Raw genomic sequence first — 25821 nt, 5'->3', positions numbered from 1 at the left:
TGCATCTCTATTTGATCTCTTCTGGTACGACACCCAGGAGTCCTTACATCTGTGCTTCACTTCATTCCTGCCTGGATCCACTGACTTTTCCTTGGGTTAGAGCTGTTTGTTTCTGCTCCAGCATTGTTGAGATATCCTGCTCAACTACAAAGGGGACAGGAGAGATGTTAATGCTTCTGTGCCGTTACGGGGAGAGACACACAAGTATCTGTCTAGTTACCTGTGTCAACAAACTGACCTTCATCTGGGACTGTGTAACTCATCTTCTGCTTCTGGGAAAGATTCATATTAGGTCAAGGAAGCTGATGCCCACTTGCAGTTGTGGACATAGAGACAAGCTTCTCCTACACCTTAGCTTGACCCTGTGTTGCCCTCAGCCTTGGCATTGGAGGGGACCCACAGAAATGTGCCCTCTGCAAGCAGTGATGGCATCTGGAAAAACTCTTTTCATCACAAATCCCTGCAGCTACGCCACTTCTTGAAGATTTTTCCTTAACACCGAGGGCATGTTTAGTCTTAATCTTTATTTTGCTTATGTCTAAAGGAATGTGACACTTCAGTATCAAGTGTCCTCTTGACAAATGTAGGAAATGAGGCATCTAATTGCTCTGAAATGATCTGCCTTTATTGCAGGTACATTTTCAGCCCATTTTGTACATATTGGCCTGGGGCAAAGGCCTGGTGCTGGCAGCACCCTGTGTAGCTACAGAGCAGGTAGAAGCTGGGGAACTTGGCAGAGCACATACAGGCTCACACGCCATGTGGCGACGGGCCAGCACAAGGGATGGAAAGAGGTTAGCAGCTTTTTGGTCTGCACAGTCGTAGAGCTCCCTGGGAGGTGGCAGATGAAGGGTTGTGCTGGAGCACCTTCGCAGGTGCTAAAGCTGGAGAGAGCATAAAGGATTTGTGCTGCCCTTCTGGGTCATGCAGAAGAGCGACATTCACCCGGCCGTCAGTCCCTACAGCAGGGACAGGTCTGGCTTTATTGAGCAAGGTTTGATCTTCCAGAAAGCCATCCTGATGCTGATACAACAATACCGACTGAGCACAACCAAAGTTCCCTTGGTGCTCGAGAAACATTTTTCAAAGGTAGTTTGATTTAACTTGGCTCAGCCATTTCCAGTATTAACATATCTGAAAACCAGTTTCCACTGTGGTTTTAAATCTCAAACAAAAGCAGCAGGGAGGCCCCAGCCGAGTCTCCAGGGGTAGTTTGTACATGTTTCAAAGCCAGTGGATTTCAGCAAACAAACCTGGCAGCTCAGATGGTCCATGAGTCTTGCAGCTGTGGCTGGCAGGACTCAAGGCAGCTGGAGCTGAGATATGCGAGTATCCTCTATCTTTTGGTCACTTTGTCCAAGTTCACACTGCTCCGTTCAATTCCAGTTCCTGCTCAGCAGAGGGATTGGCCAGTTGTCCCCCTCATCATATGAGAGAAATTAGAGCACCTGAACACTAACACACAGCTGAGTGCAAGGTCCACTTGAGATTTCAAAAATCACATCGGAGATGTGCATCTTTCCCAAGCTGCTGTCTTGCATGTTATCTCCTCCCAGTGGTTTCCACCTTCTAATGCAAACTTGTTGCCTTCACTTGATCTTGACTCTCTTCTGGACTTGGCCATTTGACCTCTGGTTGACTCATTTGAGCAGCAAATAGCTGAAAATCTCTTCCTCTTTCAGAGCACCAGGGACTGTTTGGGCATCTCCATTCGGAGAGACTGGTTGGAGATGCAGATCCTGGGGGAAACAGTGCAGGGAGAAGGAGTTGTCTGCTGGAGATCCAGACTTTCTGTACAGGCAAGGCGGGACTAGGATATATCTCCGCAGTTTGTGGGGAGACTGGAAGATACAATGACCCATCAAACCTTGGCAAGGCATTCATCAACAATACAAGTGTCGTGGTGTAATTTGCCAAAATAAAAATATAGTTTATCTGCCGACCTGTAAGTGTATGAGGGGATAGTGCCACAAAGCCTGAAATACCCAAAGAACGTTGTTGGAGAGTAATGTGCGTTTACAGAGGATCTGGCTGCCAGTCAATCCTGCTCTTTGCAACAGAGGATAAGAGCCAAAGGTTGAAGTCACTGGTATGCAACCAGCAACCTGGACACAGGCAAGTGGTCCCTGAGAGCAACCCTCCGAAAAGTGCTCCTCTCCGCTGCTTCTTCTCTCCATCTACAGAAAATACAGCATTTCAGCCCTTCCCTTAGAGGACAACTGATCCACCGGTGGCTGTGCGAAAGGCCCAAGCCAGTTGGCAGGAAGGAGGTGGTGGGTTTCCAGCTGCACTCCATAGCTGTGCACTGTGGTTTCTGTAATGTGCTGGTTGTCATACAAGGCAGACATCTGATATCAAGGTTTTTATAGTTCCAGGAAAGCAATTGGAGAGCCTGTAGGTAATGAAATACAACATGCTCTGAAACAAGAAAATCCCTCGTTGTTCAGCAAAACTGGGAGCCGAGTTCTTTTTCCACTTCCTTTTTAACCTGAAATCCTATCTGCAGTGTCATTCAAGCCACGTCAGGACTGAGAAGGCTTTGAGCCAGATGCTCCAATGGTATAAATCGCCATAAACAATTACATCAGAGAAGATCTGGCTGTGTGTGCCGGCCCTGCTGCGTGGTGCAGATGTACACCAGCAGACCAAAAGAGCTGCAGGTGTTGATAAATCCTTTTGCTCTGATGTGACAAGGTCCAAAGTCCTTTCGTTTGCTCTCCTAGAGAGTAGAGTGACGGAGCTGGGCTGGGGTGGAGATCTGAGAAGGTTTTTTGAGGGAACTCAGAGTGCTTTGAAAAGTATAAAGCCACTATCTGGCCTAGTACAGAGCGCTGGGTGAACTTGTGGGTCTTGGCTCCAGCACTGTGGTCTCGGCCACATCGCTCCCCAGAGCAGCAGAAACTCCACACGCAGCGTTGGCTGGTGTCCCAAGGACAGCATCCTTCCCATCGCATTCTTGTTTCTCTGTCATCTACAGGCTACAGTCCTGAAGTGGAAGGGCTTGCTGGCCAGGATGGACGTTCTGCTCCAAGCTAGCAGAGACACTTCAGAAACGGCGTGCTGTGGTCACAGCTGAGATGGGGCTGGGCTCTGGGCTCTGTAATGCCAGGGCAGAGCAGGAGCTCGTTCTCATCCGACACACTGCTCTGTTGCAAAGTTGTCCAAACATCACTTACAGCAGAATTTGTCCCAGAGTGGTTTCTTGTTCTTTGTTCTTTTCTATTTCCTGCCACTGAAAACATGATTCAAAGATTTTCTGCCACAAAGTGCCTCGCTCTGCTGTCGCTGAATCCAGCCATTCACTCCGAACACATGAGCTCAGCGACAGCTGGCAACGCCACATCAGTTACATGGCATCCAGCTCCCTGAAAACGCTGCGGCTGCTGAAGGACAATCCGGGAGTCACTTCTGGTTTTAACCTCTGCTCTCTGTGCAGGAATCTGTGCTTTTTTTCTGATAATGTGCTGAGCTGTTGTTTCCTGGAAAAGCTATTTTTCATGCCCTGGTCCATGGGCTGTCTGTGGAGCTCTTACTTGGATGAAGTTTCTTAAAGTCCCTCAATGGGAGGGTGTGGGGTTACCCTCAGACTGAGCAATGGAAGGAATGGAGAATACTGGGCTCAGTGTACAGGGGAGGGCTGTGACAGCCCCGGCAGTGTGTCGGTGGTAACAGCGAGCTCCCCACACCTTTAGTCTAGGAAATGAGTATTGTCACTCCTAATCTTGCCTTTGAATACTACGTCAGCAGTAGGCGCTCAAAGTAGTAAAGTGACTTGCCTGGCATCATGCATGAGTTCGGTTGGTGGCAGAGGGGGACCAGAGCTCCCCAGTCCCACTCCTGTGCCCTGTGCAGTGGCTCGGTATGGGCTGTATTGGCCCACGGGCCAGACACATCTCAGTAGATATTTCCTGAGACAGCTGTGCTTGCCAAAGGGCATGGCCCTTTGCTGCAGAGCTGGATGTCTCCTGAGCTTGTGCATGACACACATCCCAAACCACAGCTAACCTTTCCACACAGGAGGAGGGGACACAACAGGACATAGTTTTCCTGCCCTACAGCCTGTGCTTTCCAGTAGCTGCTACATCAGCAGAGTCTGTTCCTCTACTGGAGCCCTGTTTCTATAGCTGAAGGTGCTTGCCCTTGGCCATGGTGTGTCATTGTTTAACAGCCTTGGAATATCCTTACTCATGTAGACCAATACCCAGCAAAGCCATAAGCAGGTATTTGCCTTGCATCAAAAATCAAAGGTGAATAAAGTTATTCAGGAATGTAGTCAAGCATGCTTAAACTCTTTGCTTTGAATAACGCAAGAGCAAGGGTCAAGATGAGTGCCTCTCCGCATAGCTCCAGTCCCCAGGTCTCTCTCCTTCACCTTCTAGAAGCAATGTTGTCATCCCTGGGCACCTCTGACCTTAGCAGCAATCAGCTTCTCCTTCTTTTGCTTTAATAATCAGTGCATCACTGATGGCCCCAGGTTCAGCCTCTTCTGTGGAAGCCTAAACATCCCATTTTATGGAGAGGTACATGGTGGACTTAGTTGTTTGGGAGATTTTATTGGGGCGTGGGGGGATCCCCCTTGTCTGCTATTCTGGTATCTGTGACTCAGCCCACCCAATCCATTGAAACCTTTGGAGTGGACCCGGGGTTGCCTGTGAGCCCTGGGAATGCTGCAGGGAATAACAGAGCTCTCCCACTCCCCCGGACCCACTGCTTGCAGCGACCGAGGTTGCTCTCCAGCAGCCAAGGGGCCGTTCACCCTTGCAGGGAGGCAGCCAGCTCTGCCTGCTCTCTCTGCTGCTGGGGAAGGCAGGCTGATCCCAGCTGGTCTTCATTTAGAGTTAATAGGAGTCGAAATGAGCCAGAATTTGAAATAAATCCCATTGACTTGGCACGGTTTCTTTCCTGACTCAGACGAAGGAGACGCACTTTTTGGGCAGTTACTCCAAGATTCCCCTCCTTATTGCAAGAGAGGATTTCATTCCCCTCCTCTTCCACAACCCCAGGGCATCTGTGTCCTTCAAAAGGAAGATATTAACCCATGGTGTTTGGGGGAGAAAAAAAGAGCACAAGTAGTGCTCATTAGTATAAATCAGAGTAATACTGCCCTGGTGCTCTGTCTATTCCTTTCTTCCCAGTTGTCAGCTGCCAACACAGCTAATTCTGTGGAGGATTTTGATGTCATCATGTATGAAAGCTTCACAGCTCAGTGGGGATGAGGGCTTACACTTTTCCTGCACTTCCCACCTGACCATCAAGCCTTTTGGTGGAAGTTCTGTCCCCTGTGTTTCCTGAGAGATGAGGAAATATAGGCAAAGAGGGGAAAAAAGGGACTTTCTCAGAAACAACAATTTCAGAGCTATCAGACCAAACCAGACCAGCTGAGAGCACACAGCACTGCTCTGCACATGATTCTCTTTGTTACACTGTGGCTGCTTAGAAAAATCAAGATAAATAAACCTCCTCATCCACAAAACCAGAAGTAGAATATTTCAGAGCAACATCTGCGTGCAGATAAGAATTTGCACTAAGGCAAAGAGTTTGGGAGACAAGATTTTGGTTTGGGTTCCACATCTGAAGCTGAGGAACGCAGCTAAAAGGAAGGGAGTAGTGACACTAGCTGTAGTCTTTCCATCCGAGATCTTTTTACAGGATTTCCCCATCTTGCTTTTTCTTTGCATTCAGACAGCCAGCTCTACCTGCACTCACCACTTGGGTTTTCACAAGCAGGCCAAGAGCCCATTACTTCCCAGTGATCCCAGTGAAGCCCTCTGAACCTCACAGTACAATCAGGTCTTTCTTCTCAAGAACAGTTGAGTCTTTCTTCTTTCCCCATACACATTCAGGAGCTGCTGCCCTGTCTCCTCCCCTTCCAAACTACTGCTAGGCAGAGTGATTATGAAATGTGTTTCTTATAAATCTGAAACATTTATGTCTTCAAATGCCCGGCCCCAATAATCCCACTAATTTCCTGAGTGCTTGTGAACTGTCCTCCATGGGGGGAGGCTTCTCTCGATCAAAGTTTATTAAGTAGAGGTTCTCATATGGAGACATTGTTGAGCGGTAGGAAATGATATAGGGCTTTTTCATTTCCCTTTAAATGAGCTTGCTGGCTGGGCCCTAAACAATATGGGCATGGTCATCCTATGTTTCATGCTTTTTACCTTTATTGCTGCTTTATTTTTTCTGTCCTTTCTATGTCCAGTGCCTCAAATTATCACCTATGGGTTTTTTCCCCATCACCATTGGCACTTTCTTTTCTTTACTCAGTAGTTGCATTCTGGTTCTTCTGTTTCTTCCTGCCTCATTTTTGGTAGAGAGGAGTGACCTCAGACCTTCACTCAATGACGCTCCAAAAAACTTGAAAATATGCTCCCTGCTCCACAACAGTCCTGAGTAACCCTGAACCTGCCTGAGATAGGCTTTGGGAAACTATCTCATCAGCGCCCTCGAAGACCTTCCCTCCTGTGTCATGCTGTAAGTCTGCAAGCAAAGCAGAAACACATCTACCCTCTGAAGTGCTAAGAGCCACAATTCCCCTTGAGTCAAACCAGGACGGTGAGTCACGTCTCGGTAACCACTACCCCAGATCTAGTTCATGTAGCAGAGCATCACTGAATGTGGGCAAAATTTGGGTCTCTGGAAGTTTGGGTCTGGGTTTTAACACTTTGTTATTTGGCTCTGTTTGGGGCATATCTCTCTGCAGTTCATTCAACTTCCTTATTTTGTTTTTCTGGATATTTTTGTCATAACATGTATTTCCACTGTTGGTGTCTTGAGAATTTAAAGCTGGGCTGCTCATCTATTTGCTCTCAATAAATGTTACTGCTGTGCCGTGCAAGAGACTTGACTTTGCTGCCAAGGCCATCAGCAGCTGAAAGCCTCCTTTTTGCTTAAAAATTAATCTATTTGCATTGGAAAATAAACCCTCCAGCTTTCCCCTTAGGGGAATATCTAAGGCCATACAAAAAAAAAACCTTATAAAACTGGGTCCTTACTGAAACTGGCAGTGAAATTTTAAACATGCTAGCCCTAAGATGATAATTTTTTTGCTTTCCTTGGATATTTTGGCATACCTGAAGGCATGTGACTTTGTAAAACTGCTGCTTCCCACTGTCCCTGGTCACAAATGCCATCATCTTCTGGAGGTATTGATATGCTTCTCTAGTGAAGAGTGCAGTATATAAAGAGAAATCACTATTTAAAAATAATCCCGCTCACGGAAGAAGCTTGGAAAGATTTGTTTTCTCAGCAAACCAGTAACCCAAAGCATACAACAAAATGTGTACAAACCCTGAGAATAAAAGCATCAAGTGTTTAGTGCCTTGGCACGCTAACCCAACTGATTTGAATCCAGCAAAAAGAACTTGGAATTAATTATTCTTATGTATAGGCTTTTGTACGTCTTCTGCCCTTCATTGCAGTCTCTGCTAAAGAGAGTAGGAACCCTGGGAACTTCACACTACAGTGAAGGAGGTACCAAAAGCTGCTAGATTCCTGATGTACTTCGGAGACCCTGGATGAAGTTGCAATCTCACTGAATTTTATTTTTATCTTTTTTGGGTTTCTCCCCTGGTTCTGACCCTGATTTTTCCATCCCTGGGCAGATGAGTCAGAAAGATGGAGAGAAAAAGGATCTGACCTTTTTTGAAGGCTACCAAAGTTGTTGCTGGGCTTGTTACTCTCTGTGTAATGTGTGGCATATGACAGTGACTGTGCAAACCAGTGCATGTGTCCTCTGAATGTCTGGGATTGCAACAAACTACAACCACATCTGGAACATCACAAGTAAAGATATCGCATATCTAGGAACCCCAGACAAGTGTTGAACTGCCTCTAAATTCATCTGGGCAAAATTCCTGCGCAGTTGAAGAAAGCACATCCAGAAAAATCAGACATATGGTAGGCTTCCCGCTCACCAGTAGAGCTCTGCTGGCCAAAGTCCTAGAAAGCATGCTGGTAGAGCACAGAAATATCCTTTTCTGATAGAGCTTACTCTGTTCAAGGAGGTGGTTCAGGCTGCAAGATCCAAGCCACGTCTGCTGATGGTGTGGCCAGCACAGTTTGACCCATTTATTTATACCAACAAAGCTTTTAACTGGCAGACGAGAGCTTACAACAGTGAGGGAGGCTCAAAGGAAGATCTCCGTAGTTTACTGCAAGTGACAGCTGGTCTCACTATCACTGACAAGAGTTGGAGATGCTGCCAATTTTTTTTTTCTCCAGCAATGAGGAAGGAGCCCCACCCCAGCTGGAGGACCCAAGAGAGCCTTCTGGAGTAGATGAACATCCCTGATCAATGAGACTAATGCGTCACAAAGGGAAGAGCCGGTACAGGGAGTTTTTGGAGCCCGTATCTCTCTTCAGACTCTACCAACATGGAAAGATAAGCTGAAGGAACCCAGAAAAAGTTGAGACCCTGTTTGAACATGGTACACTCTTCTGTAGATCAAGTTTATTTCTGTGAGCAGGGCTTGAACTGACAAAGTTTGGTTTATGTTTTGGGTTTTTTCCCTCTCCCAGATGACTCTAACCCTATATCTGTACTTCATGATTGTGGGTACAAGCATGAACTTGAATGGTGGAAGATTTTAGAAGCAGTGTGGAAAGTTTTTTTCTCGGATGGGAAAATTGAAGGCCTGAACCCATCTTCTCAAAAAGCAAAGACATTTCCCAGTATAGCGTAGAAGTAACCAGGTGGGGGGAACCAAGCTGTATTTCAAACTCTTCTGAAGCAGCTGTGAGATCCTCATGACCTCCCCTGTGAACAGGGTCCATCTGCCCTGCACAGTGATAAAAGGCTACATGTCATCAATGCACTAGTTGCTGCATTTCTTACAGACAGTGTAACGCATCCTCATCCTGGGGATGGAACCATAACATGGAAATATTTGTTTCAAGAGCTGTTACAGCACAGCAATTCAGGAGCACATCTGAGTGTGCAAAATGATTCTGCTGAAGAAGATCATGGGTGTGGCCATGACTGGGGCCAGGAAAAGATTTATCTTAAAACGGGCTTTCTCCCATTTGCAAGAAACCTCTATTGCCCATGCTTCCAAAAGATCTTAGTGCACAGTCCAGGGAGACTGACGGAAAAACACTATGCAACTAATTAGAAATCCCAGTTGTGTCTTTATTCATTTACATCTCGTTTTGACAGTAAACTTTTGTAAGTGATTCCACTATTCACTCTTCAAATTTTCAAGCCACTAAGCATCACCGTATTTCTGCAGAACAGGGCCTGCAAGCATTATTATTGCTTTGCTACGCACATTATGACCGATATGTGGGGAAGTTGGGGGACCTGGTACCAGGTCCAGTGGTGAGCTAGTTGGAGAGGTTGATGGGGATGGCCATCCCAGGCTGATGCTTTCATTGGTGAGAATTTCTCTGTACTCCTGTCAAAAGTGTAAATCACGTGGGTGACGCTGTGCAGGCTTGGCACCCACGATTCATCATGTGTTGCGGCTGCTCAGCATCTGTGGGAAAATATTTCCAAAAGTGATCTCTTAGAAAGTGGCAGCAAAAAATAGCAAAAAAATCCCCAAGCAGTATGGAAGAGACAACAGAACAGGGCTCGGGTGCTCCAGGGCAGGGACCTGTCCTTTGTGAAGCTCTAAGGGTTTTGGCAGGGTGGGCTCTTGAAATGTTTGACTTGGGTAAAATGGAGCTATTCCCTTTGGGGAAGTGAAGAACTGGCACAGTTCTTTAGGGCTATAATAAGTCTGAATTGCTCCTTTGTGTTAAGAGCAGGCACTTATGAGGCCCATGTTTCAGATCAGAGTGAAAGCCCTCCGATAGGGCTAGCTTTATAAGTTGCTTTTGTTCAGCTGAGACTGCAACATCAACGGTGGTGAAAATTATACCTTCTTAACTGGGAGGCGGGAGAGCAGAGGGAGAGATGCTGTGCTGGTGTGTAGATGTTGTTGAAAAGTTTGTTGCAATTGCCAAAAAGAATGAGTTATTTTCTTCAGCGATACTTTTGCTTCTTTCTGTCAAATCCAAAATATGTTGTCTGCCTTGCAGCCAACGGGGTCAAACACTGAAAAAATGAACTTCCTGGGCTCCCTAAGGAGAGCGTGCTATACTTAGTCACTCATCACAGCTAATTTCTGCTCTGTGCGTGCAAAGAGGGGAGGCAGGCTCTGCTGCCTGTGAGGCACCCACGCGAGGTGCGCAAAGTAGGCCAGCATTTCTGTCTCTCATAGCTGTTGTTCCCACCTGAAGTTTTGCATCCCACTCCATTTCTAGATCCATGAGCAGTATATTGTGATTTCTATGTACTGTGTGTTGCAGTAGTGTTAATACAAATAGAGGGAAGGGGTTTGCACTGTGAGTAGAAAGCTGTGTATGGCAGGTATATAGAAAATGAAATGGCTGCCTCTTTTTATGAGGTAAAAATAAGGAGAATTGCTATTGAGGCAATGGTTCCACTGCCAGTATCCTAAAACCATATAAAAATACTGATATCCAATTCAGTGCCATAGTTGATGGTCAAAGATGCAACTCTTTGCAAAGCAGCGGTGCACAGATGGCGGCTCTATCTGCAGACCAGAGGAAATGTTTTGTGAGGGCCGAGGTAAATGTGTTCTCCACATTTCAGCCCTTTCTGTAGCAGTGACTGGACAGGCACCATTTTTCAGTTCAGAGGGTGCCATCTTCAAGGAGCCCTTCTGAGATCCCCCTTTTCCATCCTTGAGGACAGACACACACACATCAGATGGCAGTTTTCCATCACCCACCTGTCTTCAACATGTGATTTGAAGATGAAATATATCACATTTCAGTCGTGTTGCCCTATAGTCACCTGGGCACAGAGATCTTTCCACCTTTAAGCAATGAGGTTTCCTTCTCCTCCATGTGTTGGAGCAGCTCAAGAACAAACTCGGCCATAGTCTGGCTGTAGTATCTGTGAATCGCGGCCTTACCTGCATGACTTCCTAGCCTCCTTGTTGGCTCCCATGGGAATCAGATAGGATGGGCAAGGACACTGTCAGGGTTGAGTGTACCGGGAAAGTGGTCTGGGAGTGGCTGGTTGGGATGGGACTTCTTTGTTTTCCCATTCCAACGGCTTGTTTTGCTTTCCTAGGGACCAGAAGGGAAACCAGGAAAACAGGGAGAAAAGGGCAAGCCTGGCCAGAAGGTAGGAACACCTGCTATTGATAACATCTCCTCCTCTGGATCTCCCTTTCTTTGTTCATCTTTGATATTTATCTGTGGAAACAGTTTTGTCCTACATTAATGTCAGTGCTTTTGTTCTGCAGGGCAGCAAGGGCTACCAGGGGCAGCTTGGCGAGACAGGATCTCCAGGGAAGGAGGGGCCGAAGGGGAACCAAGGCCCTAAAGGATCCCGAGGTACCCTGGGACCTATGGTGAGAAGAGCTCTGCAAATGATTGAACACAACATGCAAAAATGTAACTAGCAGTGATAGGCACAGGACTGAATGAAACAGAAAGCCCAACAGAGGCTTTAGAGAACAGAAAGTGAAATTATGTTAGATGGGTTTAATTGACCAAAACAGCATAAGACTTGCTCTGAGCAGCACAGGAGAGACTCCATAGTGGTGGTTGTGTTGGTGCCCCTTGAATCCAGCTCATGTTGCATCATGGCGGTTCTTCACAACTCCCCACATGGGCTGAAACATTGGGGATTTTTCTTGAAAAGGGAGTGAGCTGATAAGATATTTTTTGCTAAGATCTTTTCCTTTGAGACTGCACACTCATGGCAAGAGCTGCTTCCAAGTCAAACTGTGTTGTTATAAGGAACTCTGCCTTGGACTTCTGCCCTGTTTCTACACCCACTCTTGATCTACTTATCTAAAACACTTGCAGCAAGAAGAAATATAGAATGGGAAAAGGTTTGAGTTGGGGACTGAAGGTGAGGCTTTCAGAGAGAACAGCAATAGTATGGCAGAGAGGGAAGAAAGTTAATTTGCTTTGGGCACATGAGACAAATCCATTGGGACAGCAGCAGTAAGTAATAAGTACCTCCTCATGCACTGCAGGCCGGTAAGGAAACTTCTTGCCCTATATTTGGTAGAACTTAGTGAAAAAGCAGGAGTCATTCATGAACTGGGAATCATGGTGATGTTTCAGAACAGTGGCAAAAGAGTGATAGAGTAATGGTACTGCTGATAGTGTTTTCCTGCACTAAAAATTATGGCTTCCCCATACATATATCCTCCCTTCCTGTTCTTTGACAAAGCCTCCATGGATTACTTCACAAGGAAGCAGTAATGCACTGGACTGAACATGTCTCTGCCTTGTGGAAAGGGCTTTCTTCCATGCTAAATGGGATTATATGGCAAATTTGCAATTCACTTTAATCTGATGATCTGATTTAAACCCTTTTGTTCACTCTGCTAAAGATGCAATAAACAGCTCTTTCAGTGCCCTCATCACAACCCAGAAAACTCCTTTCTTGGCCTCAGAACCCACACCAAAAGGTTTCCTCCCAGCAGTTTAGGATTAGGTCCATGCATGAAAGTGGTCTCATTGGTGAACTTCCAAGTGCAAGGCTAATTTGGTTATAAAGACATGATGAAGAGCACACATTATACAGTCATTTCTGGTAGCAAATCTGAAGGAGGTGGGGAACCTATTGCTGCAGGCTGGCAAAGACATAGAATGGACTCTTAGCATCACTGTCCGTGTGTAAGAGGGTAAAGCCAAGCAGGAGTGTTTCAGAGGGCTGCAGCAAAACTCACCAGGGGCCAGGAGAGCAGGTGGCCACACTCCCATGCAGTGCTGAGCTTTGGTTTGCATAGTCCAGTTCATCCTCTCCTGTGGGGTAATACCCACGGGCAACTCTCATGGTGCTTTCTGTGTTTGCCTCTCCAGGGTGCACCAGGAAGGATGGGTGCTCAAGGGGAACCTGGTTTAAAGGGTTACCAGGTAGGGATTTTATCCTTATTGTCCAGCTTCTGTCTGTTCTTAAATACAGCAAAACTGCCACTCTAAGATGCAAAATCATTCTTAAACTACGATTTATTTCTGAACTTGAGTTCAGTCAAGTTCTTTCCCTAGTCTCCATTTGCACCATCATGACATGTCTAGATGCACTTGGTTCATCTCTGCCTTGACCCATGTATCCCTCCAAAGCTGGGATGTACAACACAGGGCTTGTGAGATCTGACAGGAAACCAGGGATGACCTTCAGTCTCCTCACATGCTGTCTGCTCTCCACAGGGACATTCAGGACCACCAGGGCCAATTGGACCACCAGGGACAAAGGGGGAAAAGGTAAGTTTGCAGAATTTAGCCATCTCATCTTCCATTGGCATGGAAGCTGAGCTGACATGGGGACAATTGCCCCACTGCCATAACACCCATGGATTTGCGCTCTCCTCCTCTACCACCTCTGCAGAGGCAGAGGTGCCTCCTCTACAGCACGGCCAACTACATAACTTCTGCAGCTTTACTGCTGCACGTCAGCACTGGGACACCCGTGCCACTAGCATATGCTTTTCCACACGCCCTTGTGCTGGTGGCTGAGCCAGACAGCATGCATTCTGAAGATGCGTTTTTCCTGCATCCTCAGAAATTCTGCTCAATCCCCAAGCTGGAGGGAATCAGAATAGTAGCTTTCTGTGACCAAGACAGAATAACACCCTGCACAAACTAGCTGATCTTCAGCAAGCTGCCCCTCTGTGCTTAAATCAGCTGATAGTGTGTTGTAAGTGAGGCAGAACCGGTCTCCTCTCCATTGCCCTTGCTCCATTTTCCTCATCGCCTGCCACCCCCTTACCTCGCTCATCCACCCACCCCTTGACAAGCCCCCTTGCTGCAGCTGGCCTGAGTCAGAGCCCTCTTTCCACAGCGGCTTTCCCCTTGTGTTTTTCCCCTTTTGCTGAGTCAGCACAGCCATAACCAGTTCAGGCTGGAGAAGTGACTCACTCTTTAATGGTTTCCTGTCGGCAGAGCTGGCTGCTCCGCGCTCCCAGCTGGTGTTGGCTGTACTCAGGGCTGCTGGAGGCCCTCACGTGCCTGCAGTAGTGGCAGCGATGCTCCCTCCCTCGGTGTGGGAAGGGAAGTGATGGTAGTTGGGGCTGGTCAGTCATGGGGTCCCCATGAAGAGGAAACATGCATGAACTCCTTTCTCTCGTTTTCCTCTCCTCATTGCCGGGAGAGCTTCCAGGCTTCCCTCTGCACACAGGTGTGATTGCAGCTGTATGTGTGCGAGCAGGAGCTTCAGTGCTTCTAAAAGGAGTCTGTGGGACAGAGATCCCAAGGGCTTGGCTTCCCTGGGGCTTCGAATGTGTCCTTTTAGCTCAGGCTCCTGAGCACGCTTCTCTCTGTGCTCTTCCTGGAGACTCCTTGTGCAGCAGCAAATCTCTGTGCTGGTGGCCAGGAGTCAGTAGGATGGGTGAACTGTTGTGTCACCTGCCTCAGAAATTTGGCTTTGGGGATGAACAATGGTCTTGCTGCTTTTGATCTCATTTCCTGCTGCTGAAACACATCCAGGGAGGAACAGCTGGTGATGTTCCTGCCGTTCCGCATCTCCATTGCTGCCTTGCTGCATTTCCTCTCAACCCCCAGCCTTTCTGACGCTGCCCCATCAGCTTCCTGAGCTGCACCTCTTGCTCTTCCAGACTTCAGCAACATTCCTCCTCAGGTGTATCCTGCTGAGTGTCCATGAGGGAAGTGACAAGGGTTAACCAAGCACAACCAGACCAGGATAATAATGAGAGAGCTCACGACCAAGCACATTGTCAGTTGAGAGCCTGGCCAGAGGTTTCTCACAGTCCTACTGTTAAAACTTGAGCATCCTGGCAAGAAGCTATGAGTCATGACTACCAAAAGCAAGATCAGCCATTGGCCTTACAGCATAAGGAGTAAGAGATATGCAGATATGTATCTATGTTGTTTAAATTGCAGCTGTTGTTTTATTTTAAAACTTTGAAAGTTCCCATCTTCTTGAAAGCTCCCATCATTTTGGTAGCAAATGGTCCCTAAATTATTAAACTGAAGGACTCAGTGAAGCACGCTCCTCTTCATGAACAAAATATTTTTCTGCAAATACACACTGGAAGAGCACTCCTTCAGAGATAACATGGATCTTGTGACATCAGAGCACAACAATGTTGATGATAAAATTAATTCTACATGCAAGTATCCAAGCTGAAGCCTGACAAAGATGCCAAAGCATCTAATGCATCCTGCTGAGAACAGATTTGTTAATGACCATTGACAGCCGGATCTCACTCACATCTTCCTGGAAGGTCAGCGGGTCTGCTGGCACCTTGCTGGGGAGCAGCTCCAGCTGAATGAGGAGAGCACAGCATCGCGTGCTGAGCCTCCAGCACTGTTTCCTGCAGCATCCAGGTGCTCCACAAGTCTTGCATCTGAGTTTTCTTATACATCCTTCTTTCTTATCTCCTAAGAGTTGCCTGAATCCCAGCCTAAGGATAGACAGATTCCTTCCCTCCGGACATCTCTAACCTTGCACATGCATGCAAACATGAAAATGGATGCCTGAATCTGAGAAATTAAGAGAAAATGAAAATGGGACCATGTCTGCTCTGTGAGCTTTAAACAACATTCTTAGCTGTGCTGAAGAAAGGGGGATATATAATGGTGGGGAAGGTCTTCCCTTTTCCAGAGAAGAAAGCGGCTTGGTGAGAGGTATTATTATGGAATCCAGCTCCCTTGTGCCATACCAGCCAGCTACTCCGCCGCATTTAATACATTTACAGCTCCTCAAAGAGGCCTTGCTCAGAGCAGACGCCTGTACTTGGCAGCTGCTTAAAGCAGTCCAGATGGGATCCTTTTAAAAATTACAAACTGGTGTATCTCACTTTGGGACAGGAGCCAACAACAACAAGCCTTCCCTTCTTCTCCATGCATTTTCCATTTGTATCCCAACATGTTTACTTTGCTGCCCTTTACTCTAACTTTTTTTCACTGCAACTTTCCAAAGAATTAGCACAGACCTTTCATCTCCCTTTTGAGCAGCTGAGGCATCAGGAAGTCCTGGAGGAGCTCAGTCCCACAGTCCTAGAGCTGACCAGGCTGCAGGATTTTCTCAGTCAGAAGACAAAGGACAAGGTGGGAATTAGATTCAAGGGGACACAAAGCCACAACTCAGCTCTGGGGAAAATAGTCTTGATGCCCTTAAAGGGTCCCCAGAATTATGAGCTTTCCTTGAGTTCATCATGCTCATCTGAGCTCCCAAATGACAAGGTGTTCACATCCTGTTTGGGAAGAAGCAATCAGTGCCAAGACTTCTTCACAGTAACACATATACTGTTGTTTGTTTGTTTGTTTGTTTCCTGAGACTTGAGAAATGGTGGCTTTGTTTCCCTTCTAGCCTGCGTTCCTTTGATAATGTCTAGAAAGCAAACCAGTTGCCAGGTATTCTGCTGCTGACTTCAACCAGCAAGTCCAGTAGCTCTGGAAACTGTTGGCAGAGCCTGTTAGGCATTACTTTCCTTTCTCTGTACTCTGCCATCCAAATTTCTCCATCCATATTGCTCAGTACTATATTCTCAAGCCATCCTGGCACAGTTTCTCCCTATATATTTCTTCTATAATGGTACTTTCCCAAAGCCCCGGACTGGAGTTCCCTACCCAGCACACAGTCTCTTAAGGACAGTATAACCATAACCCATGAGTATATATGAAAACCTGTCAACATTCATCCAACATGTTGCGGCACCAGAGAAGGAAAATGCCACGGTCATCAAGCACGTAATGGAGAGAGATGCACTGAGATCTTTCCTACTTGTTGAGGTTAACTGCAAGAGATTTTGCGAAACCTTGAGCCTCATTCTACCAAGGTGTAAATGTCAATAGTGGTGTTCAGGCCGTGAGAAGTCACTGTGGGTCAGCATGTCTCCCTCAGCAGTGCCACAGCCCTGATTCCAAGACATGACCCAGTTCCTACAGAAAAGAAGCTGTTTGCTCCAGTGTCTGAGTTTTTTCACTGAGGATTATTCACTGCACCAGGTGGGCCATTACCAAACATCCCATACATACAAAGCAACCCAAATGCCTTCTCCTAGAGGCAGGATCACTGAAAAATTGCCCAAGCTCCCTTACTATCAGCAACTGCAACTCAAAGAGAAGATCAGAATAGCCCAGAGAGAAAGTCAAAGAAAGGGCTGATACAACCACTGAGAATTGCAGAAGTCTGTAGAAAACTTGGATCTGCACAGCTATGGAGATTTGGATGTTCAAGGCTGTAGGAGTACCCCAAGTACTCCAAACACAGCAGCTCCACTGTGCCAGAACTCCCCAGACCTCCTCTCTCCAGTAGCTGCAGCATCAGAGCTCTGAGACATGTTATTCCAAAGGACCCAGAGTGCCAGACACTCAAAGATATGAAGGAGCCAAAAACTGGAGGAGCTGGAATGTAACTATCTTCTGTGGGGAGGAAACAAACAGCCTTCTCTGAGCTAGACTCCAGAGAAAATAGGACACCATGACCCTGAGTGACTTATACAACAGAATTAAAATGATAGTGTCTGTGTTAAGTCTTGAGGGATCTCTGTGGATGTTTTAGAGAGACCTCAGTCATAAATAATCCAGGTGATGTTATCTGCCAGCCAAACCATGAACTCTGAGCTCTTGCTGTGGAACATCCCATCAACGAGTGGAGCTGCTCATGCAGCAAGTGTGAAAGGAGCTGGTCCTCTCACCTGATCAGTTGTAAGACAAGCCCACAATGGTGGCACACAACCAGGGAGCCCACCCCAACCGCCCTTGTTCCCGTGACAGCTCAGGTGACGCTCAATGAGGGTGGGGAAATGCTTGACTAAAGAGTTTGGCTTGACTGTTGGCAATAAAATTCAGAGGCAGAGAACTATTTCCCATGTTGTCATAATTACATGCTTCTTGCTTAGTTTTAGGAATTGTTGAAAATAACCCTTTGCACCTGGTTCCTTAGGGAAGATGTTTACACCAGGCAGAAACAACCACCAAAGAAACCAGGAAAGCAATGTGAAGAGTCAGTGTACTCCAGGTTGAGAAAAAAACCACACACACACAAAAAAAAAAAAAAAAAAAAAAAAAGAGAGAAAAATTATTTAGACTTTCTTTGGATTAAAAGTTGATAAACTCAACAGAGGCTTTGACTTAAGGAGCCCGTGAGATGGGAGGACTGGATCAGGTCTGTACAGAAGTATCTGCCATATAATCTGCTGTCTATATTAATATTAGTATTTTTATTCACAGGGAGAGCAAGGTGATGATGGGAAGGTAGAAGGCCCACAGGGACCACCTGGAGACAGAGTAAGATATTAAATCCCTTCTCTAATCAATCCTGGCCTGATTTTTGCAGGTGAATTAGTTGGGTTGCTTCCTTACTTGTAGAACATGCACAAGTCATTGAGATATTGTGGATAGCAGATTGTTTACATCCACCTCAAGTCTTTGTTGTGTTGTTGTAGGGCCCTGTTGGTGACAGAGGTGATCGAGGGGAGCCTGGAGACCCTGGTTATCCTGTGAGTCTTATTCCAAATACATGATTCAGAAATGTTTGTCTTGGGGAAGTGCTTCCAATCTGCATCAGCCCACAGAAGGTCTACCCATTGCCCCCTAGTCACAATTCATTACCCACTGTTGTCCTTTGTCAACTGCTGTACACGGCTGTGTTTTAAACAAGGAGTAATTGAGATTCCACAACTTTACCTAAAGTTGTAGAAATTTTGCTGAAGGCAAACGTAGGTCCTGCAGGTCAGCATCTCACAATGCCTTGCACCTGCCCGAGCACACTAGACTGGAAGAATGAACAGGACCATCCCATCAGAGGCATTTGTGATTATCAAGGAAATACCCTGGGGAAGATGTCTAGAAGAGAGGTCATGTTAATGTTGTACAAAATTCAAGACTGATGTGCCCATGGCTGTAGACTCATTCATGGGAAGGTCTCTGTTAACTTGGAGGTTTGGAAGCTTACAAAATCTTACCAGGATTTCTTGCAAAAGCAAGATCAGGGTTATGAATTCTTCCCCTGTGCTCCTGATGCCCTCTTTGAGGGACATCTCCAGCTGACTGGTGTTCATCTGCAAAGGCTCTGTGGACTAGATCTTACCTCCATTCAAAAGCAGCTGGTCAGAGCAACCTATTACAGTAATGTACAGAAGAGTTTAAATTCACCACAGTAGCACTGCTGCTGCCTTATTTTGCAGCACAGCAGTCTCCAACTGTTCACTTACATTAGTGCTGTGTGTACTTAGGGACGCATTAGAAAGCCTTCTTTACTGCTTAGATGGTGATTAGTTGTTCCTCTTGGCTATTTCTTTCCAATGCATATCCACATGAGCATGTACACTACTGCTTCAATATTTCTGTTTTAACAGAATGCAGATATGTGTATCTTCTGCCTCATACAGCATGTTACATCCATTTTTGTTTCCCAGTGCCACAAAAGTACCCAAAACCAAACATGTTTCCTCTCTGTTTTTTATTTAAGGGCCAAGAAGGGCTTGATGGAGAAAGAGGAAAACCTGGACAGCAAGGCTTACCTGTAAGAGATGCTGCTTTATTGTAAGCTATCCAATGTCACATGCATGTGAAAAACAGATGCATAAGGACAGAAGGTGGAAAGGGCTGCAATAAGGAATGTGTGGTGAGCTGTGAAATGTGACATGGGCATTTCCATAAGCCAGGCTTATAGAACTGGCATTTTGAGTCACATGTTGAGACTAATAAATGGGTGATGGAACAGGGGGCACTCCCAGAAGCCTATCTCCAAAACTGTCTTTCAAAACAATACAAGAGGGACTAGAATTTTTAGGAGCTGGGCAGTAGGAGATGACAATGACAGTGGAAAGCTCTGGTTGGAAATGATGCATTTATCATGCTGCTGGTGAGAGCTTGTCCTGTGTGAGGCGAGACCATATTATTCTGCCTGTATGGTGTTTCATCTCAAACCAGTGCATTTATGAAAGACTAAATCCAAATTTAAGGGAAAGACTTTTTATTCCTTTGCTATATATGGCAGCATCTAATTTGTACATGTGACTATTGCAACTGTGAGTGCAGCAGCACATTAGAAGTAGTTTGTATTGGAAAATCAAGTTGAATTCTTTCATTCTTTGTAGGGCTTCTGGGAAGAACAACAGATTCTAATTTGGGGTAAAATCTTAGTGCTCTGTTATGTGGCCTAGAAATGGGTAGAGCTGCTCCATTCCCCAGTCAATATAGCTTATTCTGAGGAGTGGCAACCCCTCAGATGTCAGTGTTTCAGGTGGAAGCAGGAGTTTTCGATTGTCTTTACTAAAGAGCCATTAGAAACACGTGGCTCAGAAACAAGCTGAAGGAGGAGAGCTATGCAGGTGTATCCTTACTTACCATTTCTTTGACATTAGTCCAGAAATTGCCTCTGGCACAAATACACACCAAAAAAACCCTGGATGGCCAGAAGAAAAGATGGAAATGTGTGCGATGGGAAAGAGACTAGTAAGAGAGTAGTGAAATAGCCTTTCTGATTTACTCCTCCATAGGTAGCTCCCTAATATCTGACATCCAGGCGAAACCAAGGAAAGGGCTGCAGCATGCAGAAGGAAGTTAGTACCAACACTAAAGATGTAGTCACTGTATAAACTACTCATTCTGCACGTAGCTTCTGCAGTACCTTTCTGAAAACAGGCTCCTTCCTGCCCACTTCTCAGCACTGTTTTTCAGGAACCATCTGCAATTTAGTGAATGATTTCCACAAATACAAACACCACCCAAGTGAGGGGGTAGCATTTCTTCTTCTCCAGTTGACACCCTGTTATATGCTCTCTGGAGACAGTTCCTTGCTCCTTTTTCCCCAGAAGGCCTGTCTGAGCACAGGCTGTTCCCCTGAATTATTTCCATACGGTCAGCGTTGTCAGGGCACAAAAGCTGCTGTTCTTTGTACTTCATGCAAGATACTGCCAGAAGAGAATTTCAAGCAGATTTTTCTTGCTTATGTTTTGTAGGGGGATCCTGGACCACCAGGCCAGCCGGGAGCAAAGGGATCCAAAGGTGATGTGGTAGGTTTCAGCAGGGTGGATTTATAGTGTCCCAAGTTTAAAGAAAATGTCTAGTTAAGAGGACTCTCATGTTTTCCCCCAGCATGTGTGATTTGGCCTATGGTCTATGGCTTGGAAGACTGTGGAGAACCTAGTGGGAGGGCTGAAAACATGTATTTGAGTGTCTAAGCCCGATAGTTTGTTGGCTTTGTGAAGCTGGAGAAGATCAAGACAATTACAGCTCCAGCATGATGGGTGAATCTTGGGCAGGTCTTTAGTCATTGCCATGTGTTGTGTCTCTTTCCCATACCCCTGTTTGTGGTGCCTCCAGCCACAGCTGGCTCGTCTGTCCCTAAGGAGGTCTGAGCCAGGCAAGTGTCTCTCTCTTTCACTTGAATTGTAAACTTTTCTGGCTTGAAACCTTCCAGATTTAGAGTCCATTTATCCATGCAGTTCTTACATTTCTTGGAAGAGTCCCTCTAACTTCTTGCCCTTTTTGAGAAAAAAAACACAGAACCCATGGGTCCTTCAAGGTTCACTGGGGTACCTCATACCTACTCCTACCTCCACATCTGGCTGTAATGACAGCTTGCTAATTATTCTCACAGATCAGGGACTATATTTGCTAAAACATAAGTATGTGACTTCAATACTCAGCAAATTCCTGCTCCCTTTTGGCAGATGTCAGGATTTTTAATCCGACCCTGCTGGGGTAATGCCAGAAGATAGTTTAACCTACAGTAGGTGTTCTTTGCAAAAAGCGTACCAGGCGATAAGATAAATAAACTTTACCCATTGATGGACAATCTGGAACTGCCTTTGGGTCTAATGAATAGCAGAGAAAGCACCCCCAGGAGTATTTCTTTCATGTAGCTGGCCTGCCGGGTCCTCTGCAGATGGAGAAACAATGCACAGAAAATGCAGTGCTTCAATTTAAAAGTGCTTTAGTACATGACCTCACTAAGAGAGCCCTAGTCAAGGTGATGAGGCTGAGTTTTCCATTCATTCTGCAGAAATTAATCCTTTTTACAGCTAATAAACCTCAGGAGTATTTCTTTTACATCTTTATTCACAAAGCAGCATTGCAAATTTTAGACACAAAATACCCTTTTTAACTTTTCAAAATAGAGGGAGCTACCTCACAGAGAAAAGCTCTTACTGAACACCCTGCAAAAGACTTGCTGGGTCCTTGGTTTGTCACCGTGCTATCAATGAACTGACAGAGGATGCAGATTGTAAGCATCTTGTTCTAATGTTTGCCAGTGCACTGAGTCCTCCCTCGAGTTCATCCTGCTTTATTTGTCCTCATCTGCTCTGTATTAGGAAAAATGTAGGTCCTTGCCTTCTAGCTATTCATTCCTGCCCTAGAACTCTCAAGACATACGAAGAATCACTTGTAATAAAACCAAATAGCAGTTCATTCCCCAGTGTTGGAGCAACTGACTTTATAAATCTCTTTTTTATAAAACTCTTTCCAACCATTATCCAAAAGCACACCCTGAAGTCAGGCTCCCAAGTGGAGTTGTGCTAGAACTGCTGCAATTTTAATGTCTGTCTTTTTTTACTTGCAGGGTCAAAAAGGAAAGCAAGGAGCACGGGGCAATGCAGGGAGCAGAGGCTCACCGGTAGGTAAAAATCCAATTTTCTGCCCCAGAAAATGCTGTCCAGAAGCTCCATCACTAACAGCTTTCTGATTTTAGGGCATCCTTGGGCTACCAGGTCCTCGAGGCGTGGTGGGACGGCAGGGTCAAGAGGGTGCCCCCGGCGTGGACGGAGTGCCTGGGAAGGATGGCGTGCCTGGAGTGCTGGTGAGCTTGCAATTGTAACTTTACAGCTTTAATAGCAAATGCTACTTAGGAGCTGGAAAACTAAGGTATCACAGGAGAAATGGGTGTAATCCAGCTATAGATATTCCAGTTTACATGTAACCTGAGTGGATTTTATGCTTCTCTTCATATCTCACATGCATGTAAAGGCAGCAGCTCCCTTTGCATGGCCAAGGCTGTAAATAAGCCAGTGTTTCTAGCCTGACAGATACTTGCATGCACAGACTTCAATATACATCTCTGCAAACCCACCCATGCCCAGAGCATGGTTCTTGCTGAGAGCAGAATCACACCACTTGCCTGTCCCCCCAGAAGCTGTAGAGAGGTGGAAAGAGCATCTTGTTTCATAAACTCTTCTGGATTTCTTTTCTAGGGAGAGCAGGGTGATGATGGGGAAGAAGGTGTGATGGGGATGTCCGGCAAAAGAGGGAACCCTGGCATACCAGGACTCCCCGGGGCACAGGGACCACCAGGATTCAAGGTGAGTTTCTGAATCCCTAAGATACTGCTATGAGTAATGCAGTCTGTGAGCCTGTTGTCACTAGAGCTTGGATTCTCCAAGGTCTAATAAAGTCTCAGCTCCAGCTGCCATCTTTCACTTAGGTAGAGGCTCAGTAGATCTTTCTCCTCATCCATCCATCCATCCATCCATCCATCCATCCATCCATCCATCCATCCATCCATCCATCCATCCATCCATCCATCCATCCATCCATCTATCCATTTATCCATTTCCATGACATTCACAGCAGCTGAGTGTCTCCGAGACCTTTCCTGCTTTGTCAAAGTTCACTTAGCTCAGGAGCCTATAGATACACATACCCACACTATGAACACTTTAGCCTTCTTTCATTAGAAACCTGGCTAAAAAAAACGTGGCCTTGGAGAAGTTGCAAAGGCACTGCTGCAGCCTGCCTGTAGGGTGTCCAGGATGGACGACTCCATGGGAAATTCAGGTGTCTTCTAGCTGTTGCCCTGCCAGGCCTGAACTGCTGAAGGGAAATTCATGCTGCTTGTTTTTTAGCATATATTTACTGGATTAGAGCAGCTGGAAGCGGTATGAGCTTGGACACCGCTCTGAGTGGAAGCAGGGACAAGCTGCTTTAGTGACCTTGCGGTTTCTTCTTGGTCCTTGCCCTGGTCCAGGCTAGCTACAGGATCTAAACTGGATCAGCAGCAATTCATCCGTTTGTAGAAAGACACTGTAAATAGGAAGACTCCAGCTGGGTTTGGAGAGGCTATCAGGTCTGATTTAAATTATGCCTCCCATAACACATCACTCTTAAACTGTTACTTGCTGCCCTCCAGCTGCCCTGGGTAGAATAACAGGCTGTTACAAGAAATGACTGAAAGAGCCTTGTCATGACACTCATACCCTGGCTTCAGGGAAATTTGTTGCCCCTTTTACAGCTGCTCAACCATCCTAGGCTCTTGCTGACTTTGCTCCTCTCTCCCACTTTGCCCCAGATAGAGTAGCTGGGGTTTGTGCTGCTCCTGGAGCTTGGCAAGGGGAAGAGGTGGAGAGCAAAGTGTGGTGCTGGGTCTCAGAAGCCCCTCTCTTGTCCTTAGGTTGTAGAGTTGCTGCTGGGGAAAATGTTGGCTTTGCAGCCTCTGGATTGAAGTCCTCCGGCTGAAGTCTTGACACGTCTTCAACATTTTAGATGGATTAATCATCAATAGCTAGCCTGCTGGGGGGAAGCGATTATGAGAAACTGCAGGGCAGGACAGACAACGTATGGAAGTGCAAACAGAAGACATTTCACCCCCTTGCTGTCCGTAGCCCTGATGCAGGCAGTAGAGCTCTGCTGAAGGTCCTGCTCTGTGTGGAGCTCAGGAGACACAGCCGTGCCCATCGCTGGTCTCGCACTGTGCATCCTGCAGCAACCCGCCTTAGCAGACCTGAGGCATCTCCTGATGAAACCACATTCCTTACCCCGATGAGCTACTTTTCCAGCTTTCCATCTATGGCTATTTCGGCTGTGTGTTGTTATATTTAGCTCCTGTCCTTTGGAATGACTTGAAATCTGTTATTTTTAGGGTGAAAGAGGATTGCCTGGACAGACTGGCCAAACAGGGAAGCGAGGATCATCAGGAGGAACAGGCCTTCCAGGGAGCCCCGGTGATCCAGGACCCAAAGGACAGCCGGTTAGTGATGAACAGACCAGACTCCAAGCTGTCTCCTGCAAAAGAGGGTGCAGATCCACAGGCTGGGATAGCAGGGTGAAGCCTGGGAGGGTCTTTGCCAGGGGAGCCCCTAACCAGCTTGTGGGTGAGTGCAGGAGCGTCGGCACAGCTCTCTCCAGCGTGCGCCCTTCCCCGCTCTTCGCTGCTCGCTTGTGCACGGAGATATCTGACCCACGCCTGCGTTCCCCAGGGCAGCGTGACTGCTCACATCACCCTCCTGTCTTCTGCGGTTTCGGGGCCGTGGTGTGGGCGGGCAGCCGGGCTGCAGAGCCACCTCACACACCCCGCAGCAGTGGCTTCGATGAGAGCTGTTGTGGGAGCGGTGCATGGAGCCTGTGGGAGGTGTGGAGTGTAGGAGGTGAACTGTGCACCCCCCAAACCATCCGAACGGTGCAAAGGAGGGTCTGTAGCTCCACCGGGACATGCAGGAGGTGCAAGAGCCGGCATCATCACTGCAGTTTCGAGGGCGATGGAGCTGCGAGTTCAGAGCACACGGTGGGAGAAACACGGAGACCCCTCGGCCAAAGCAGCAGTTAAATTCCCACACCTGTCTCCAGGGAAGGCTCCTAATCATTGCTGCTTTTATTTATTGTACTGGTGGGATTGCTCAGTTTAGCACTGATGTGTCACACTTCATCAGCCTGAGGCTATATTGAGAATACTGAAACTATTTAGATTGGAACCACCATCAGAGGGTCTCGGTAGGCCACCGATGTAAAATTACCATGAGGAAAAGAGAAGTTAGGACTAATACAAAAAAGTAGACAAGATGAACCCCAAATATCTCCATTAAAATATACTTGTTTGTATATTTTATATAAAACCCTGTGATGGCAGTATTCAAGCTGAGAGATAGTAGCCAACAACATAAC

General features: G+C 46.6%; 1 protein-coding gene across 1 annotated transcript in view; it reads left to right on the top strand.

The window, feature by feature from the left end:
- Window positions 1–25821, top strand: part of COL27A1 (collagen type XXVII alpha 1 chain) — a 163168-nt gene that overhangs the window by 127598 nt on the left and 9749 nt on the right. Inside the window, exons 39-50 of the mRNA XM_042786709.1 lie at window positions 11087–11140; window positions 11262–11369; window positions 12838–12891; window positions 13186–13239; window positions 18172–18228; window positions 18387–18440; window positions 19412–19465; window positions 20907–20960; window positions 22511–22564; window positions 22640–22747; window positions 23139–23246; window positions 24803–24910. Coding sequence (XP_042642643.1) covers window positions 11087–11140; window positions 11262–11369; window positions 12838–12891; window positions 13186–13239; window positions 18172–18228; window positions 18387–18440; window positions 19412–19465; window positions 20907–20960; window positions 22511–22564; window positions 22640–22747; window positions 23139–23246; window positions 24803–24910 — 867 coding nt within the window. The remainder of the gene's footprint in view (window positions 1–11086; window positions 11141–11261; window positions 11370–12837; window positions 12892–13185; window positions 13240–18171; window positions 18229–18386; window positions 18441–19411; window positions 19466–20906; window positions 20961–22510; window positions 22565–22639; window positions 22748–23138; window positions 23247–24802; window positions 24911–25821) is intronic.

Source organism: Tyto alba, unplaced genomic scaffold (genome assembly GCF_018691265.1).
Source record: "Tyto alba isolate M040663 unplaced genomic scaffold, T.alba_DEE_v4.0 Super-Scaffold_11, whole genome shotgun sequence".
In the NCBI taxonomy this organism is placed as follows: Eukaryota; Metazoa; Chordata; class Aves; order Strigiformes; family Tytonidae; genus Tyto; species Tyto alba.
The sequence above is the reverse complement of the archived record's forward strand: the minus strand, read 5'-3'. Positions and strand labels throughout refer to the sequence as shown.